At 37.1% G+C, this 20,365-nt stretch overlaps 2 protein-coding genes across 9 annotated transcripts; both read left to right on the top strand.

The window, feature by feature from the left end:
* Positions 1-1,206: 1,206 nt before the first annotated feature.
* On the top strand, positions 1,207-13,363 carry prdm11 (PR domain containing 11). Of its 3 annotated transcripts, none has more exons than XM_084094599.1 (8): positions 1,207-1,430; positions 2,650-2,772; positions 2,880-2,956; positions 5,358-5,617; positions 5,724-5,791; positions 5,944-6,131; positions 6,843-7,376; positions 7,932-13,363. In XM_084094599.1, exons 2-8 carry the CDS (start codon positions 2,708-2,710, stop codon positions 10,085-10,087), a joined length of 3,348 nt encoding a protein of 1,115 aa, XP_083950725.1. In that variant the 5' UTR covers positions 1,207-1,430; positions 2,650-2,707; the 3' UTR covers positions 10,088-13,363. The 3 variants fall into 3 exon arrangements, with proteins under 3 accessions (XP_083950725.1, XP_083950727.1, XP_083950726.1); XM_084094600.1 differs by having other exon boundaries at positions 1,290-1,430; positions 2,655-2,772; XM_084094601.1 differs by lacking the exon at positions 6,843-7,376.
* A 1,388-nt stretch (positions 13,364-14,751) lies between these two features.
* cd59b (CD59 molecule (CD59 blood group) b) lies at positions 14,752-19,884 on the top strand. 6 transcript variants are annotated; one of them, XM_084095571.1, is made up of 4 exons: positions 14,752-14,906; positions 15,047-15,129; positions 15,214-15,354; positions 19,380-19,883. In XM_084095571.1, the coding sequence occupies exons 2-4, from the start codon at positions 15,075-15,077 to the stop codon at positions 19,583-19,585; spliced, it is 402 nt and encodes a 133-aa protein (XP_083951697.1). In that variant the 5' UTR covers positions 14,752-14,906; positions 15,047-15,074; the 3' UTR covers positions 19,586-19,883. The 6 variants fall into 6 exon arrangements, with proteins under 6 accessions (XP_083951697.1, XP_083951700.1, XP_083951699.1 ...); XM_084095574.1 differs by having other exon boundaries at positions 15,250-15,354; XM_084095573.1 differs by having other exon boundaries at positions 14,756-14,906; positions 15,032-15,129; positions 15,250-15,354.
* The last annotated feature ends 481 nt before the right edge of the window (positions 19,885-20,365 follow it).

Below are 20,365 nucleotides of genomic sequence, written 5' to 3' on the forward strand. Positions count from 1 at the left end.
CCATTGACAGCTACGCAAATACCACTTTGACGCATCGAAAAGTTTCATAAAACGAATTCATATGAATCGGCAGTTTGGTCAATTTCCTGAAGAGACTCGATCGCTTTATGATGAACAGATTTAATTTAGGCTTTTATGCACATATTTTATGCACACAAACATTGATCAGCGAACACAAACAGAAGCTGAACCGAACCTGCTTGACGCGTGAGAATGAACCTCATTGGTTCTTTTGGAAGCTCAAATGTGATGATGAGTAACATGAGAATGAACCTTATTGGTTCTTGCATGTCAAGCGAACATGCTTGAGCTTCCATTTACATGTTTATATGTGAATAAAAGCCTAAATTCAATCTGTTCATCATATAAAGCGATTGTGTCTCTTGGACTAAACCGCTCGATTCACATGGATTAGTTTAAGTATCTCTTTATGAACTTTTTGAAGCTTCAAAGTAGTAGTTGCGTGGATGTTAATGGAGGGACAGAAAGCTCTCAGATTTTGATCAAAAAGATAATTTATGTTCTGAAGATGAACGAAAGTCTTACGGGTTTGTAACGACATGTGGGTGAGTAATTAATGACAGAATTTTCATTTTTGGGTGCACTAATGCTTTAATGTATACAACTACCACAAGGATGTCCTCCAAATGCACAATTGTTATATAAAGCAACCTGTTTCGTTTTAAAACACCAGCTTCACAGTTTGTAGTAACTGAAGACATTTAATTCTAAAAGTAAAAACTTATGTTCTGCAGGATATTCCTGAAGCAATTCATGGCAAATTAAATACTAGACTAACCCGTTGAATATTGTATGAAAATTGCTCCAGTTCTTCCACTTCATTGCTGCGACCTCATATCAAGCAAAACCATGAGCAAAACACAAGCAATTTCAGTAGTAAAATATAGATGGGCAGTTTCTCCTATTGCAACATTCATTTTATTTTTGCCATTTTAAACTGATTGAATTGCAGAGACCTGTACGTTGAATAATTAAAATAAAAAGGGAAAGTTTTTTTTATTTTTTAAAAAAGGTGAAAACTTGGCGCGCAACCGTTGCGTATTGTTTCGGGAGGCGCGTTCAGAAAACGCACGCACATGAAACGCGCGTGAACCGCTGCCTCATACAACTTCACGCACAATCTAACTTTCCCTTTCCTGAAATTTTGTGCCCGGTCTGCACAAACGCCGCTTTCTTCCGTTTTCCATGTCATTTCCTGTAATAAAAAGATGGTGGTCATAGCAGAGAGAAGCAGCTGACTGTGGTACAAACATTTGGAGATGATAAACTTTGCATCGCCCGGGACTAGTGAAATCCCCCCGTGCTGTTGCGTCACCGCCGCGTTTCTCTTAGCGGCCACAGACGAGACGCGCCACGGCTGAAGAAGACCACCAAAGACCCCACGACGCACTGCGTATATTCTCTAGACGGTGAGTTACACTCACTAGCCAATGTGGCCAATGAAAATGGCTTCCGAAAGCGTTAGGCAAATTGCCAGTCGCTAAAAGGAGACCGAGCGTGCAGAAGCGTTGCGTACCGTCATTGTCATCACTCGCGCTTGATCGTGTGTGCAACGTTTACCTCACAATGTTTAGAAGAACACAACTTTGCAGCAGTTTTGTCTTTCAAGAGAGTATTGTTGCCCTATTTGTTTTCCTGCACTCGTCTCTCTCACACAGCTCCTGTAGTTTATGAGTGATGGCCGGTTCGGCCAATCAGAGCGCTGCTCTCTGACTGAAATATTTTGGAAGTACATTTAGGAAAGGAAACTTCAGCAGAAGAGTTTACTCAAGCGTGCGTTGTTGTTATCGCGTTATGCATGTTTTCATGAAAGCAACTTAAAGTTAACATGTATAACCAACAAATGCAATTATTTTTTTTATTTTATTTTTATTTTTTTTATTGCACTTCAAACAAAAAAAGTCAATGTACTATTGTTTTGAATTTGAATTTGAATATACTATTGAATTGCAATATATACAAAATGGAGAAAACAAAAATAAGCAAATAAACAAAAAAAACAAAAAACAGACAGCCAGGGGGGAGGCTAAACATTACATAAAAATATCAAAGGATTCACAAACCAAAATAGTTTTAATTGCTTTCTTATTGTGGGAATGAAAGATAGTTTTGGTATATAATTGTATTTCTTTTTCAAGAACCAAAAACAAAGGTTTGGTTTTACTGTACTTACATTTATGTATATGGAATTTAGCAAAAATTAAAATTAAATTTATAATATAGTACTCTTTCCTTTTATTTGAGGGAATATTATTAAAACCAAATATAACATTTTCTAAACACAAAGAAAAAGAGGGGTCAATGTTGTCAATTATAAATCTAGACAAATCTTTCCACCAACAAATGCAAATGAGATGACAAGGTAAATCCAGCTGGACGTCACGGTGCCCAACTGTAATTGGGTAATAACATTGGCATAAACTTCTCTTTTTTTTTTTCTTGTTTTTTTTTTTACTCCCACAGTATCAGGATTTTAGATTACAAATTATATACATTTGGCAAAGTTTGAGATTAGTGGCTAGTAAAAATTTATTATTTTTAAATACATTATTTTATATATATAAAAATATTACAAATTATATTATCAGCATAAAAATGTGAGTTAAAAGTTTAACTGATGAATTTCAGAACAGAAGAACATGTCAAAGTGAAACGGGGCACACAGGAGTTTCTCCTTCCTGCCCAGATGGCAGATTCCTGTGCTGTTCCAGACCATTCTCCCATGGAGGCAGAGGTCGAATGCAGCACCAGGTCAGTCTCACAAAGTGTGAACAATAGGAATCTTTTAAAGAGCAATTCCTGTGCATAAAAGTAGAAAATCTGTAGTAATAAGCCATTTTTCTACCCATTTACCCTAGTGCCTCAAATGAGAAGTCAACTGAAGAGCCAAACAAAAAACTAAAAGTTGACCATGAGCACTGTACCAATTTTTATTGTAAGTATAATTTACTGTAATTAATATTTACCCATCATTTACTCACCCTTAAGCCTTCCTAGGTGTATATGTCTGTCTTCTTTCAGCCAAACACTATCTGAGTTGTATTAAAGTGCTCCTATTATGCTATTTTAAAGTTTCCTTATTTTGTTTTGGAGTCTCCTACAACAGGTTTACATGCATCAAAGGTCAAAAAACTGTTTAATTTTCTCATAATATACATCACCACATTTTCAATGATTCTCAAACGACTCGTCAGATGAATCAATCTTTCTAAATCCCTCCTTTCCGCGAGCTACTCTGCTCTGATTGGCCAGACAGCTCAGTCTGTTGTGATTGGTCTACCGTGTACAGCGCGTGTCGAAAACAAAAACGCCCATTGCCATATCAACGTCAGCTGTCCTGAGGCTTCCTACACCGTAAACTAAACACAGTAACAAACAATGACGTCGATTTTACCATATCAATCCGAGTGCGAGTGCGATGATGAAACATTGGAAGAACTAACGTTAGTCATTCAACCCGAACCTCCATCGCAAGGACGACTCGAGCACTGTTTCTCAGTGATACACTACTCAGTTTGAGGTACATTATGAGATTTTGCAACTGTAATTCCTCACCATCAGCATTAACAAGTGCATGTCCATCAACAAACCGATTATTTTACTTGTACTTAATTATTTACCCAGTATTTATTGCGGTGAACATGTGGAGACTGTATCAATAACAGTGCGTACATTAGCCGAGGTCTAGGGTGAATGACTGATGTAACATAAACGTTGGTAAAAACAAATCTTGCTCCATGCTTAATCTTTACTCAAAGTAGTGAGAACAACAGACAATCTGCGTTAATAGACACAGTTTTAGGTAATAGTGGCCCACAACTGATTAGCAGAAGTATTTCAGTAAGACCGTAATAACGTGAGATGCTATCCAGTATCCACAGGAATCAGCTGCCGGTTTGAGGTTCAAGTTTTCCCTGGTGTCTGCGAGCACAATAAGTGGGCGGGCAATATGCTAATGTTTCGTCTTGACGTCACAACGAAACGGCTTATGGCTCGTTTGAAAAACGATTCATTTCATTGACTCAGAGTCAACTCTTACTTTTGAAAGACAATAACTTTATATACGGTGCGCTTTCAGATTTAAAACTTTGCAGGATGTTTTCATTCACTTAGAGCCAAGTTACACACTACATGTAAGGTCATTTTCAAAAATCCATAATAGAGGCACTTTAAATAATATTATGGCTCTTCCCAGCTTTGTGATGGCATTGAATAAAGCTTTTTGAAGCCCAAAAAAGCACGTCCATCCCTAATAAAAGTAATCCATACGACTCCAGTGGGTTAATTAATGCCTTCTGAAACGAAGCGATTGTTTTTTGTAAGAAAAATATCCATGTTTTATTGCCATTTATCAACCCACTGGAGTGGATGCGCTTTTTGGGCTTCAAAACTCGAGCACTATTCAATGCCATTACAAAGCTGAGAAGAGCCAGGATATTATTTAAAATAACTCCGATTGTGTTTGGCTGAAAGAAGAAAGTCACATACACCTAGGATGGCTTGAGGGGGGAGTAACATTTTTGAGTGAACTATTCCTTTAAAGGAACACTCCACCGTTTTTTGAAATAGGGCTTATTCACCTTCTTTCCTACATTTAGATAAGTCGGCAAATGCATTTTTGTCTCAGTGCATGCATTGTTTTAGTTTGACAGGGTCGGCATTAGCTTAGCTTAGCATAATGAATGGAATCCTTTGTTGCCAGCTAGCATGTCCAGAGTAAAAGTGATATAAAAAAATAAAAAAAACACCTAATTACTTCTTGTGGCCTGCGTATTCACAACGAGTACAAATAGTGATGCAGATTAACACTAGGCGATTTCCTATGCAGATATTGACTTGGGACTATATTAGGGGGAAGCACAGGCGAAGCACTGCTACTTGGGCGCAGAGATATCACGCCCAAGTAGCAGTGCTTCGCCTGTGCTTCCCCCTAATATAGTCCTTAATATATCATAAAGTCAATATCTGCCTAGGAAATCGCCTAGTGTTAATCTGCATCGCTATTTGTACTCGTTGTGAATACGCAGGCCACAAGTAATTAGGTGGGGTTTTTTTATTTTTATATATCACTTTTACTCAGGACATGCTAGCTGGCAACAAAGGATTCCATTCATTATGCTAAGCTAAGCTAGCGCCGACCCTGTCAAACTAAAACAATGCATGCACTGAGACAAAAATGCATTTGCCCACTTATCTAAATGTAGGAAAGAAGGTGAATAAGCCCTATTTCAAAAAATGGTGGAGTGTTCCTTTAAACTAAAGTATTGTGTAGGTCTTTGGAAATTTGATATCAGATGATAATTTTATATAATTATGCACTATTGCTCATTATACAGTCTGTGAAGAGTGCAAGAAGTATTTCTTGGAGGAGTGCCCTACCCATGGGCCGCCTGTCTTTGTGCCGGACACTCCTGTGGCATCAGGGGTGCCCAATCGGGCAGCTCTCACCGTACCCTCAGGCATCGAGGTCCGCCGAGATGGTGATAAGGTGGATGTCTGCTGCATGGATGAAAATATACCAAAGGGGGTGCTGTTTGGTCCTTATCAAGGCCAAATAATGACCTCAGATAAACCTTCAGGGCCATACTCTTGGATGGTAGGTTATGTTGTATGTTTAATCACCAATTAGCATAGTTGTATGTATTTGTATTCATTTTTAATGCAGGTAAAAACTATTTTAATGTCAAATGTATTTATTACAGATTGTTGATAAGGACAACAAATATAAATTCATTGATGGGAGTGATGAAACTACAGCTAACTGGATGAGGTAATATTATGCCACTTTAAATCCTCTTTTCTTTTTATTTTTTAAGAAAATTGTTCTATTGTAGTAACCAAGTGTTCAAAATGCTGCTTTTTTAATCACTTTGTTTGTATTCATATGATTGTTCTCAGTGCTAATTTTTTTTATTCCTCCAGGTTTATTCAGATTTCTTCGGAAGAGAGTGAAAAGAACTTGAGTGCATTTCAACATGGCAATCAAATCTACTTCCGAGTGTGTCAGAGACTGACGGTGGGCGAGAAACTTCGTGTGTGGTACAGCAGCGAGTACATGAGGCGACTGCAGAGTGTGTCTCGGGACAGCATTGACCGCAATCTAGACACAGGTGAGACATCGCTTGCTGGTGCTTGAGAAAAAAGTAAGGATTTTGAATTAGGTCAGAGGTTAAGGAATCTCCAAATGCTTTTTAAGAGGCTGCTAATACAGTGCAGAGCTGAATGCAGGTTAAATTAAAAAATACTTGGTTCTTTTAATATAAAACGTGTGTTGTTGAACACTAGGTGACAAGACTGAAAACTCATAAGATTTCACAATTTTAACTGTAGTTCAGCCAAAAATGTGTACCACATACACATTCTTAAGTTGTTCCTTTATGACTTTCTTCTCTGAAATACAAAAAGGAGAAATAATTATACTGGTCGTGCTTTACTTTTCAATAACAATTAATGTGGGCTGGAGGTTTCAAGCTTCAAAAGGGATCCAAAGCCATCATAAAAGTATCATAAATATGCTCTATATTTCAAGTCTTCTGATAGATTTGTGTGAGGAACAGACCAAAATATAACTTATTTCATATTGAACATTTTTGATCAACAAAAAAAGTACCCAGACGAGATGTTCCGGGCCTGCAATGGTTTAACAGGTAAGTGAAATGGGATTATATTTTACATACAAAATCTTTTTACTCATCCTGGTTTAGCCATCATACTTTTTTCCAGTTTTATATTTTACCACACAGTATTTTTTGTTTGTTAGTTTTTTTTATATGCTGATAGTGTTCATTTCCCTTATCAACCATTGTGGTATTGTATTGCAGGAGTGAAATTAGAAGAGCACGATGAGCCCAAAGGTCCAGTGTTGAGATCTGCAATGCACGGTAGAAGGACCCTTAGTAAGCATGGAAGTGATGAGGCAGAAAACCAGCCCCAGGCCAAGAAAAAGAAGATTGACCTCATTTTCAAAGATGTTCTGGAAGCATCTCTGGAGGCGAATCAAAGTCAGAACAACCCCCTGAACAGCACCTTGTCTTTTCAAAGAGCAAGAACAAATGTCTGCCAGGTTTTCAGCCAGCCTGACGGTGAGTGTAAAGTGTCAGTCTTCGCCTCTGGATTGGCTTCCATGGATCACCACGAGAGTGGCTTTGATGCGAAATGTATTAAAATGGAAGACACAGAAGAAGATGCGACCCTGACCGGCGAAGGACCATCGACATCTTTCTGCCCGAACTGTGTGAGGCTAAAACGACGAATCCGTGAGCTGGAGGCTGAACTGCTCCGTCTCAGAGGACAGGGGAATGTTGAAATTAAGCCTGTACCACCATCTGAGCCCCTTCCTAGTGAGGACCTCAGAGGTAGGTTTGCAGCTGGGATGAAACTCTACCATGGATGAGAGCCTTTCTGCAATACGTTTTAACATTGATGTTTTTTAAAATATATCGCTATAGACCATTTTGTCTCTTAATCCATCAACTAAAGTTTGCGTTCTTTTGTTGTTTTTTGCCTTTTTGCCATTGATTGTGTGATTGCCGTATTTGTTCAAATGTTGGAACAAATGGATGTTGGATGGAAGTGCACTCCTAATTAAAAGTTTTAATAAAATTATTTTATTTACTTTTTGCAACCTGCCACTAAAGTTGAATTCTCTGCTTGTGTTTGGTTTGTTGTTTTTCAGAAACAAAAATTATTTGAAATAATTTAAAAAATATATATTTTTACTGTATTGGTTGATATAGACCTTGAGATAAATGTGATCTATATTGAGAAGGTGTGCTTATAATAGGTATGGAAGCTCTGAAACCTTCTCTTCACTCCAGATCTAATCAGTAAAGAATTGTTTCTTGAATTTTAATTCTGTGTTATATTTGTGTTCAGTTTAATGTTATGCTCTGTTTGCTCATCTGTTGTAGACTCCATGACGCCAATCCCAGCGGCGCTTGAAGAGGATGACCAGGATGTTGATTCTGCTGATGAATCCATTTCTGCTGACCTCATGGTGGCTGCGGATGAGTCTTCAAAACTCTCGGTGGGCTCAGGTCGTCGGATTCGCCGCTTCAAACAGGAGTGGCTGAAGAAGTTCTGGTTTCTCCGTTATTCACCCACACTGAATGAGATGTGGTGCCACGTGTGCAGACAATACACCGTCCAGTCCTCCCGTACCTCTGCTTTTATAATCGGCTCCAAGCAATTCAAGATCCACACCATTAAACTGCACAGCCAGAGCAATCTGCACAAGAAGTGTTTGCAGCTTTACAAACTTCGCATGCACCCGGAGAAAACTGAGGAGATGTGTCGTAATATGATAACACTCTTCAATGCTGCCTACCATCTGGCTTTGGAAGGACGGTCATTTTCCGATCTGCGACCCTTGGCAGAGCTCCTCAAGAAGTGCGACCTCAAAGTGGTGGATCAGTACATGAATGAAAATGACTGTCAGATTCTCATCCAACACATCGCTCGAGCATTCAAAGAGGATCTGGCTGAGAAGATTCGCCTTTCGCCCTTTTTAAGCATCATCATGGATGGACAGCATGACGATCTCCTGGCTGACACTGTTGCCGTTTACGTCCAGTTCACCACCACTGATGGTCTTCCTGCCACCGAGTTCCTCTCCCTACAAAGGCTTTGCGGAGGCAACGTGGAAGGCTACCTTCAGGCCGTGGATCGTGCCTTTGGTGTCCTTGGGCTAAGACTCCAGGACATGCTGGTTGTTGGCTTGGGAATAGATGGCTCAAACATCTCCTCTAGTCTGAGGGCAAATCTTTACATAGCCATACAAAAGACAATCCCTTGGTTGTTGTGTCTGCCTGTGATGATCCATCGCCCCCATTTAGAGGTTCTGGATGCCATCAGTGGTAAGGAACTGTCTTGCTTGGAGGATTTGGAGAACAATTTAAAGCAACTGCTTAGTTTCTACCGGTATTCTCCACGTATGATGTCTGAGCTTAGGTCAACAGCACCAACTCTGTCCGAGGAAGCCGAATTTCTTGGGGATATAAGGGCTGTTCGTTGGATCATAGGGGAACCCAATGTTCTCAATGCCCTAATTAAGGACTATCTGGAGGTGGTTGCTCACTTGAAGAGCATAAGCAGCCAAACCCAGAGAGGTGATGCTGCTGCCATCGCTCTGTCTCTTCTACAGTTCCTGTTGGACTATCAGTCCATGAAGCTGATCTATTTTCTGTTGGACATCATTGCTGTCTTTTCACGACTTGCTTTCATCTTTCAGGGGGACTACTTGTTGGCGTCACAGGTGGACGCAAAAATTGAGGATGCCATTCATGAGATTGGTCAATTGGTGGATTCCCCAGGGGAGTACCTACAGGAGTTTGAAGACAACTTTCGAGAGAGTTTCAATGGTGTGGACCTCAAGAACTTGCGGGTTGCAGAGTCCAAGTTTCAGTCCATTCGAGAGAAGATCTGTCAGCGAAGTCAAGGCATCCTGGCCCAACGTTTTGATCCACGCAGTCGCACAGTGGTCCAGGCTTGTCAGGTGCTTGACCTGGCCTCGTGGCCTCTTAACAGGGATGTTCTTGGCGCATATGGAGAGGAGGAGATCCTTGTAATTTTTGACCACCTAGAGACTCTTCCTTCATCCGGACGCGAACTCTCTCGAGAAAGAATAGATGCCAGAGGAAGTCTTGTGGTTGAATGGAGGGATCTGAAAGCTGATTATTGTAGTGTGAATGGTTTTAAAGAAGTAGTCAGCCACATCTTCAGATACAAGCAACGTTTTCCTCTTCTCAATCACATCCTGCAGGTTGTCAGGGTCTTGCCAACGTCAACGACCTGCTGCGACAAAGGAAGAGGTTCATTGCAAAAAGTGCGCCGAAATAGCCGTTCCAGACTGACTCTGGATCAGATCAATGATCTGCTCACCTTGGCCATTAACGGACCGCCTATCGGTAGCTTTGATGGAAAGCGAGCATTGGACAGCTGGTTTGAAGAGAAATCTGGGAACAGCTATTCACTCTCAGCAGAGGTGCTGAGCAGAATGTCCACCGCCGAACAAAAGTCTGTGTTGCACAATATGGATATAAATGCAGAGTATTATCCTGATATTTGACTGATCAGAGCCAATTCCTCAGCCAACATGATTCCAAAAAAGCCATCTCATTGGAAAAGGGCTGATCGGGACTATAATGTGATTGGCCAAGTAGTTTGACACTGGCCCTGCTGCTAATGGCCTAGATCAGCGTCTTCTCTAAGAGTCGGTATGAATGCCTTTGCAGGTCGCAGGCACATGAAACACTTTAAAATGTTCATGTAAATGGTTGTGATGTGTTGATATGTGTTTTTGTTCCAAAGAGAAACTATTTTCTAGTCGTGAGGATTGTTGCCGTTAAGTGAATGTTCGACTGAGCACCATTTCATCAGGCGTTGGTGAGTGAAGCCTCCTTGCAGTCTTTTGTAATCTCTGAAAATGTCACCTTCTTGCAAAAGCTGAAATTTAGCTGAAATCTTTCTGGAAAAACTGTTTTATTATTCTGTCTGCAATATAATTCAAGCAATCATTCTGTATTTGTATGTAGACTTGTGTGTATGGAAATTATCTAACAAAAAGTGCTTAATTTTTTAGCATGTTCTTTATGCTGGTTATCGCTAATTGGAATGGAAATAGCCACTATTTTGCCATGCAGTATATTCCTAACATTTTTGTATCTTTTTTTTTCTTTCTTTTTTTTAAGATACTCTTTAAATCAGGGTTCCTCAAAATCCGGTCCTGGAGGGCCACTGTCCTGCAGAGTTTAGTTCCAGCCGTAATCAAACACACTTGAACAAGCTTATCAAAGTCTTCAGATTTACTAGAAAATTACAGGTAGGTGTGTTTGAGCTAAAGTCTGCAGGACAGTTTTGAGGAGCCCTGCTTTAAGTTAACCATTACTCTTAAGATTACATGTAAAAATGGTTTGAAAACATGTTGATGTGCCATAGTACTTTATGCAATCAGGCACCTGTAATGTGCAGTTTACACCCAATCTGATTTAAAGTATATAGCCTAAATATGCAAGGTTTGAATTCCTTACCAATAGAAAAAAATGTCATGTGCTGGTGTTTGATTTCTGGTACATGTTTTATGTACAGTTACAGACAGCCACTTCAGGTCTCCTTACAAGCCAGTTCAAATTATAATATAGTTAAATTTTCATTTCGGTTTTACTCGATTTTTCTCTGATGCTGTATCAAAGCAACAAATATATAATATGTTTACTTTTTAATGCTGCATATAGGCAGCCTAAATAGTCAAATGTTTACTGAAAATTTAAAATGATGAACATTTCAGTAATAATAGCCCCAAATATGATCACTCTCTGTCTTCATACTTTTCATCTGATTTAAATGCTTGTGCATGACGTCACCACTAGTAGGCGACACTGTACAACAATTTACCTTTGGCAATTTTTAAGTACCTGAAAGAATCTCTTTTTGATTTAATGTCATACAAGAACAAATCTTTTGTATTTTTGATTGTTATTATGTGCATTCATGTAATGTACCAGTGTGCATGTCTTATGGTCAGCAGCATATATTTCTTTCACTGACTTTTAATTAGTTATTTTTGCCATACCTTGCCTTGCCACTAAATTCCATCGATTATACCTGTGCAATATATATTTTACAATTAAATTGTATGTTCTTAAATACAAGCAAGTTTAAAACTTACTTATAATGTTAATTTAAGCAAAACTCTGGAATTTAGAGGTTTCCAATGTGATCAAGCATGTTTTATAAAATGCCTATGGATTTGCCCTTTTTATTTTGTTCTAGAGATTTCCATATTTTTCATTCATAACTATTTTTAAATGTCATTTCTCAAGGTCAAAAAAAATCAGTTGATCAGTTGAGATCTATTATTAAAATTAAGGCTTTTAAAGTCATATTTGCAATGTTGTAGTTAAAATGAATGTCAGTTTTATTCATATAACTGTTAAAGCGTCATTTTTATCCATTAAGAAAATATTGTAATCTGTGGTATATCTCCATCTATCAATCTCAAAAAAATACATGCAGTATGCTGCATTCACGCCATGTCTAAAGTACAGTGGTCACATGGTACAAGTAGGAGTTCCCAGCTTACAAGTTGTAATTACGAGCTTTACAAGGACGTGAACGCTTTTTACAAGTTGAAATCTCGTAATAGGTAATTAAGACATGGTGTGAACGTACCTATATTAAATAGTATTGATTGCTCTCACTTTATAGTGCGAAATGGTGCAGTTAAATGCAGTGTTCTCTAAAGTTACGTTAACCTTTAACTATCCACATGCACAGTTAAGACTTGACTACCTTCCATGTGCTGCAATGTTTTACATTGATCAAATTTTCTAGAGAAATTAAAACGGCTCGTCTTCATTTTAAAATAGATTTAGATTTTGCACGTCTGAAAATTTAGCATGTTTAAAGCTTTAGAAAGCTTGTTTTTTAGGGAAAACATTTTGATAAATCCATTTTTTATTCTGTTTTAATGAATGTACATTTTAAAAACTGTGCTACGCTAAAGATTATTATGTTTATAACTATTATGTTTCAAAGTAGTTAGCATTTTTGTTAGCATTTCTCGTCCCAGTGAGCAATTGATGTCAAAGCATACCCACATCTGAACTCATTTGGAGTAGCAATAGGATTGTGTAAAGGATCAATAAGTGCGCTGCCAAAAATCTAAACGTTTTGTTTCATTTATGCATGTATGTGAATGCTTTTGAATGTTAGACTGTTACCTCACAGTGAGGTATGCCATCGAGTGAATCTTCTCGTATTGTGTTGGGATTTATACGCCGTAGCTGTGTCAAAGCTAGCGTTTGCTCGTCTTCAATGGTGAATTCTGATCAAATGAGCCAAAGTCAAGCCTGATTTTGTTTAGTTTTCCTTTCATCAAATACTACGCGTACCAAATGTAAATGTTACGTCTAGATTCATAATTTTGTACTTCTTGATTTACTTGTCATGTAATCACAATAATGTTCAATGTCCATATTATGAAATGTTTTTCAAACAATTATTGATGATCTGTTTTTATGTGGGAGACATTAGGTTTAAGGCCTAAAGAACAAAGTTACTTCTGATTTCAAGTTTATTTTCTAACGGAATGAAATGAAATAAGTGAATGGTAGCTCTATATTCTCATTCAGTTTCTTTTTGCAGAGAAATATGTCATTTGCTTGGATTTATACATCATACACACCTTCTTTCTGAAAACATAACACTGGAAACTCAAGAATATGAACTACATGTGAAATGTATACCTAGAGAATGTGTACATGTATTATAGAAACCCACTTAAAATGACAGCATATGGAATCTATATTCAACAAATAATGGTTTAATAAAGTTTTCTATGTTATTTTCATTGTCATGGTCATTTTTTCACTGGTTTCTTAATCGTCTCACTATTCATAGATAAAGATACGATAAGATGGTTTAAAGGAGTCATAACATGAGAAATTAAATTTGCCTTGATATTTTAACATGGAGGTCTTTGTACCATTAAAACATCCTGCAAGTTTCATAGCTTAAAACATTTGAGTGTCGCGTCGTGTCAAAAGCAAACAGAACCCATTATAATCACAGACGCTGTCTACACTGGAAACAGTTTACAGATCTGCGATCAGTTTCTGACACTAGGACAAGTGGAAGAGTGAAAGAACGTTTCCAGTTTAAACAACTCGTTTGCAAATTTAAAATGTAGTGTAATTAACATCACAGGATAAATAAATAAAAATCTGGAAAAGCACTTGCCGAAATTGACTCTTTTTACATTTTTGAGCTGGATTAGCCAGACACACACACACACACACACACACACAAACATAATTTAAAATGCTGCACTGAACGCCACAGCCCAAACAAAGATCAAGTGCTCTTTGTTGCTTGTCTGACCACAGCTTCATTGTTCATCTGTGCCTAGATTTTGGTCTTTTAAACACAGTCCCATTCCGGCATTGTGGAAAAGCCAATCATCACGCCTTCTCCTTGATATTACCATTCTGACACTTTTCTGTTCCCTTCGGTAACGTAGGAAAAAAAGCAACAACATGAGTATTTGTGTGGGCTGCCACACCAACAGCGCCACTTCACTTTTTAAATACCAACAAATCCATTAGCTTAACACCGATTGTTCTGCTGTCGCCAGATACAGATTCACAGTTGTATTTTGTGTCTTTTCAGATTCAGACTAAAATAAGGGCGCCATTGAGATGACATTTGAATTGAGTGCTTCCATGACTGCAGAAAGGCTCTGGGAAATGTGACACAGGCCTTATTGTTACCAACAGCTGCAGCGTTTGGAAACGTAGCAGAAAGGATTGGGTTTTAATTCCCGTGGTCAGTGGTTACGCTGTACGGATAGAGAGACGATTAGATGAGACGAACTAAAGTTCAGAACATCGTGATCTTTTGTTTTAAGATTCTGTACACTATCTTTGTAAAGGCAAATTCTGATTGTGCTCCATTTTAGGTCAAGATATAACCCTCTTCTGGCTGTGCAAGATTAGATAAGTGAAATGCATTAATTTTTGAGATGCATTAAGATATGAACAAATTTCTGATCTCTGAACAATTGAATGTGTTGAATTTGAGCTTTTTTAGCAGGAAAAACTCACTGACTACATTGAAACCATGTTTTGTTTCTCATTTTACACATTTTCTAAGGAACACCACTGACATTATAACAATAATGACCGTTAAAAATGAAGTCTAATTTTTCGGGTCCGTTTAATCGGACTTGGCATCTAGGAGAAACTCCATCAATGACATCATTCATGCAGGGCAAGGGTGAGGTTGGGCCAGAGCTCGAGCAGGGAAGAGGTGGCACGAGGAATTCTTTTGGTTCGCTGAAAAGCACAAGCTTGGACGTTTGTAACAACATCTGAATACTTTTGAGCAGGGTAAGTGATATTTAACTCAATTCTAATGCTGAGGATGTTTTTCATAGAGCTTCCATACAAGTAAATACACAAAAAAGCAGATTTTCCTTTTCATTTCCACCAGTTTTCATTCTGTTTAATTTCAGTAATTTCATTATCAGTCTCTTCGGTCAGGAAGGTCTTTTCACGATGAAGTGCTCTCTTGGACTTTTTCTGCTGGTCTGTTGTGTGTCTCTTAGCTTCGGTAAGTTAAATGCATATGGTGCTTATTGTCGGGATGGTTTTGTGTGGCTTTGGTCATGACCTCAATGCTTTTTATTCGAAACAGGCGTTAAGCATTATGGAATGCGATTCTCCTCTGCAGGCTCGTCTCTTCAGTGCTACAAGTGTGAGGATTACTCTGGGGCTCATTGCTCAGTGCAGCAAGTTTGTTCTTACGAGGACGCGTGTTTATATCTTCATGAGAAAGGTTGGTGGATAAAGTTTTAGTATGCAGTACATATCCTTTTATATTTTTATTTTTATTTTTTGTTATTTTATAGTGTAGTGTAGACATTTTAAATGCAATTATTATTGTTACATTCTTTTTTGTTTATTATATTATATTATATTATATTATATTATATTATATTATATTATATTATATTATATTATATTATTATCCAAAATGTACTTGTACACTTAAGTCACTTAAAATATATTTGCTTTACATATAAAATATCAAACAATCTACAAACAAGTGACATTATAGACATTTTTTTTATTATTTTTTTATTGAGATTCAACATTAGATAAAATCAGGCCAATGGGTGTCACGTAATTAACACATTTTTCCCATTGCAATGTAAATTGTTCCAGTTCACTGTTAACAAATGCTATTAACCTTTTAAACCATTTTGTAAGTGTCCATTGTAATTTCCATCCATGCAACTAGAAATTTTCTAAGAACTAACTTCACTTTTCTGAATCACTCTTGCAATAAGTTCTAACCAAATGATGTTGAGCAGTGTTGGGTAAGTAAATTAGTTACTTTTTAAAACTACTTTATTAATTAATCTAAAATATAATCACTTAGTTAATATGACTTAATTAGTAGATTAAATGGCCATTGTGGTAGAAAGTCCCCTACACACCTGACTTAAGTTCATCTGGGACGTCCAAAGCGTCTACTGACCAGCACATGTCCTCATGAATGTCCTCTAGCACATCTCCTAATCAATATCAACTAAGTCGAACCATGTCTCGCCCCTTATGAACACTATCACTTGGGAATAAGGTCTCCAGTGTTCCACTAACCTACAGCAACCAGACAGATTCCAGACAGTGCCTTTGATTATGCTTTAATCACGGTCGGGAGGACATCGTATCAATTACAGAGAATCCCCTCGACAAAGAGAGTACAACAATTTGTATAGAATCGGAGCATGGCAACATGATTCATTACATCATTTTTCTACAATATGATTGGTTCTTCATATGTAGAATTCAGCCAGCCCTTCTGTTACTTGGTAAAAGCAAATCTGGATTTCTTGATTGCTTCACCTTGTTCCTCAAAGTCATGAGTTTATATAGGAGACCGGGGATGGTTGTAACATGGGTCAGTTGTAACAATTCCAATCTGTCCAATCAGGAACTAGTTACAAATCACCTGATTCACTTCGCACATCCTCAGTTAAGTTCTTATTCCACATGTGATAAAGTAGAGCCCTGTGGCAGACACAGCACATGTTAGAGTGAAAAAAAAAAAATTGAGATAAGAAAGTGACTTTTTTTACTTTTTTTGTTTTTGTTATGGGAATTTCTGCTTTGTAGTTAAACTCCTCAAACTTTTATTATGTTTATTGTGTGTCTGTGTAGATATTTTCCATGCAAGTTGTTAGTGCTAATGTTTTTCCTGTTAGCTGTAAGGTGAGCTAGTTCATGGCTACATGACTCTGGGTTAGTTGTAACAACAAGACTCTGGGTTAGTTGTAACAACAATGAAACAAAATTTTATTATGGCCAATACTATAGACTTACAGTAACAACCATGCTTACACAAATAGAATGTTCAAGTGTTCAAGTTCATTTTATTATGGTCAATTACTATGACAAAGAAACAACAGAGTCACGCACGCACACACACACACACACACACACACACACACACACACACACACACACACACACACACACACACACACACACACACACACACACACACACACACACACACACACACACACACACACACACACACACACACACACAATGTTCAAGTGTTAAATTTTATTATGGCCAATACTAACACTGGCAGTAACAAACATGCTTACAAACAAACAATGTTTGTTTATAACCATTATAAATTGTTCAAGTTCAATTTATAATGGTCAATTACTATGATTGAGAGTGACAAACACACTGAGACTAAGAGTGACACACACATCAGTTATATTTAAAAGTCAGTGTTGAATAAAAACCTTTCAAAATAATTTTTTTGTCAAAATCCTTATTTCATTATGTTACATATTACCCCGGTGGATATCATAATGTTACATCTCACCCCAGGGTATGTTACAACTAACCCTGACTATGGGGTGAATTGTAACATTTCACTCCTCGTGTTTGAAACTAAACCATGCATTTTCTGTTTGTGTTGCAAAGATAATAGCTATGTCATTTAATAGCAGACACTTGTAACTAGTTTGGATCACATTTTGAACACACTGACTTCAAAGTACTTCAAGCTATAGACAGAAAGGTCAAAATTGTTACAACCATCCCCGGTCTCTCTAGTTTTGTTTCCCCTTTTTTATTATCAGACAGGACTCAGACACACTTTGGCCAAAGTGTTGGGGACATTTAGTTTTCCAAAGCATATAAATGTTAATCCTGCAAGAAAAAAAAAAAAGTTTGTTATGATTATTAAAAAAATTCCTTAACATCATCAAAATGTTTTGTTTTTCTTCAAATAAATTGAATAAGATCAGATAACTCTCTTAAATTAAGTCGCTTAAGTTGAATAAATTATAAGTTAACAGTAAAAAGTTTTAGTTGTAGAGTTCAAGGGTACGTTTACACAACGACGTAGGCCTACTAAAAATGGAAAAGTATTTTCCGTTCACACGGATCTGCGAAAAACGACTAAAAACGCTGTATTATTCATTCCAGGCCAGTAGATGGCGATGTCACTTAGTAAAGAAACACCATGAGCCTATAGACTGAAAGGAGAAGTTCACTTTAAAATGAAAATTCTGTCATCATTTACTCACCCTCATGTTGTTTCAAACCTGTATGAATTTCTTTCTTCTGCTGGAACAGAAAGGAAGATATTTAGAAGAATATCAGTAACCAGGCAGTTTTTGGGTCCCATTGACTTCCATAGTAGGAAAAAAATATACTATGGAAGTCAATGGGACCCAAAAACTGTCTGGTTACTGATATTCTTCTAAATATCTTCCTTTCTGTTCAGCAGAAGAAAGAAATTCATACAGGTTTGAAACAACATGAGGGTGAGTAAATGATGACAGAATTTTCATTTTAAAGTGAACTTCTCCTTGAACATATAATACTTATGGGCATGATGACACCGTTTTCACAAATTCGCGTTTTTGTAGTTTACACGGAGACGATAACAGAATCAAACGGTGTCGTGTAAACAGCCCCTTCAATTTTTAATGAAATCATACAAAATACTGAGATACTTAAAGGGAAAGAAAATTAAGAAATGCTCCAAACACTGAGTATTCATAGTTTCTAACTAATAAAGTTAAGAATATTTAATATTCACAAAACCTTTTCTTAAAAATGTTCTTATCTTTTTTTCTTAAATTGTTCTAAAGATAAATCTTAAGTAGAACTTGAATTCCTGAAAAGAATCTTCTTAAAAATCATTGCAAATAACCTTTTAAAGGGAGGATAACTTGTCTAAAATCCCCTAATGGTAAATTATTTTATTAATTTATTGTTGAGGTGATTGTTAGTGGTTCACTTCACGAAATGAGTTGATTTTAACCAAAAGGCTACATAATTTTGTGCAGTAGGCTATATATAGGTTAATCATTTAAAATCTAACTTGCTTTCCTTTTGTTACAATGTTTTGCTTGAAAAATGTGCTGTTTTTAATGTAATTAGTATACCATTTGCTTTATCTTTTGTTATCTAAAGCAATGCCGTTCATACATTTTTAAGTGTGGACTTCTGTTCTATTCTACACTCTTAAAAAATAAAGGGTTTTCACAGCGATGCCATAGAAGAATCATTTTGGGTTCCCCAAAGAACAGCTTTAATGATCAGTTCTTAAAAGAATATTTTTTTTCCTAGTTTGAAGAACATTTAAAAAATTCTTTATTTTCCAATATAAAGAACCTTTTGTGCATCTGAAAGGTTCCATGGATGTTAAAGGTTCTTCAGCAAACCATAGATGCAACCTTTAATTTTAAGAGTGTATTCTATTCTATTCTATTCTGTTTTTTTCTATTATATTCACTAATTCAGACATTTCTCATTTTCCAGGTGGGAAGACCATTCGCCGGTGCATTCGATACACTGACTGTGAAAACTCTCGTCTGTCCCAGAAGTTCCCGTCGATATCAGAATACACTTACAGATGCTGCAACACTGACCTGTGTAACAGCGGGCCAGTGACCGCTGCAAGCACGTCGTTCTTATACCTGCTAGCGGTGCTCAGCGGCCTCTGGTCCTGCTGCATAACTGCATGATTTCACAATAGAGCTTCTTCAGAAGTTTTTTTGTTGCCATACCTCTTATGGATATCTATATATTTACTATGTTCCATTATTTAGCAATTGCTTGTTTTTTACTAACCACTTATAAACCACAAAGTACTGTTTGTTGTAAATTATTTGTATTCTAATACCATTGTATTTTTATTTTGACTGATATTTAAAAAATAAATAAATAATGCTGTAAAATGTTTGATATGTTTGTATGTGAGACCTTTGTATGTGGAAAGACCTTTGTATGTGGTACCTTTACATGAGTAAAATAATAATTTAAAAAACTAGATTTTCTGATTTTCTATGTTTTAAACATTTTAAAAGAAATACTGATGTTTGGGTGTTTTAGGCGTTGCCTTACTCCTTACCAACTTAAATGTTCAGTTTCAAACCTGCAACAGTTCAAGTGTCCATTCAGCACCGCGGACAGCTCCACTTCAACTAGCCATTCTCATTCAGAACCTAAATTCTGTATTTTCAGGTTCAGAATCATGAATATATTTATTCTGGTGTCGCCATTGTCCAAGCCTATTCATTTACACCCACAATGTAATCAAATTTAGCATTTAATCAACAGTACATTTTTTCTTAACCTTTTATTATATGTCTTGGAGTATCGCAATAATATCGTATCGTGAGTTCAGTATCGTGATATGTATCGAATCGTGAAATTAAGGTATCGTTACACCCCTAGTAAATAAAGCTCTGTATGCTTTCCAATCGGTCTGTAATTAATTTCTACAAGCATGTGAAGGCTTATTA

This window comes from Abramis brama (assembly GCF_963993115.1).
Source record: "Abramis brama genome assembly, chromosome: 20".
In the NCBI taxonomy this organism is placed as follows: Eukaryota; Metazoa; Chordata; class Actinopteri; order Cypriniformes; family Leuciscidae; genus Abramis; species Abramis brama.

Bases quoted from the DNA above. Each gene is read 5' to 3' on its own strand.
- cd59b (XM_084095571.1), top strand. From the start codon at position 15,075: ATGAAGTGCTCTCTTGGACTTTTTCTGCTGGTCTGTTGTGTGTCTCTT. The intron at 15,130-15,213 runs GTAAGTTAAATG...TATTCGAAACAG, and splicing joins TTGTGTGTCTCTTAGCTTCG to GCGTTAAGCATTATGGAATG. The intron at 15,355-19,379 runs GTTGGTGGATAA...CTCATTTTCCAG, and splicing joins TTTATATCTTCATGAGAAAG to GTGGGAAGACCATTCGCCGG.
- prdm11 (XM_084094599.1), top strand. From the start codon at position 2,708: ATGGCAGATTCCTGTGCTGTTCCAGACCATTCTCCCATGGAGGCAGAG. The intron at 2,957-5,357 runs GTAAGTATAATT...CTCATTATACAG, and splicing joins GCACTGTACCAATTTTTATT to TCTGTGAAGAGTGCAAGAAG. The intron at 5,618-5,723 runs GTAGGTTATGTT...TATTTATTACAG, and splicing joins CAGGGCCATACTCTTGGATG to ATTGTTGATAAGGACAACAA.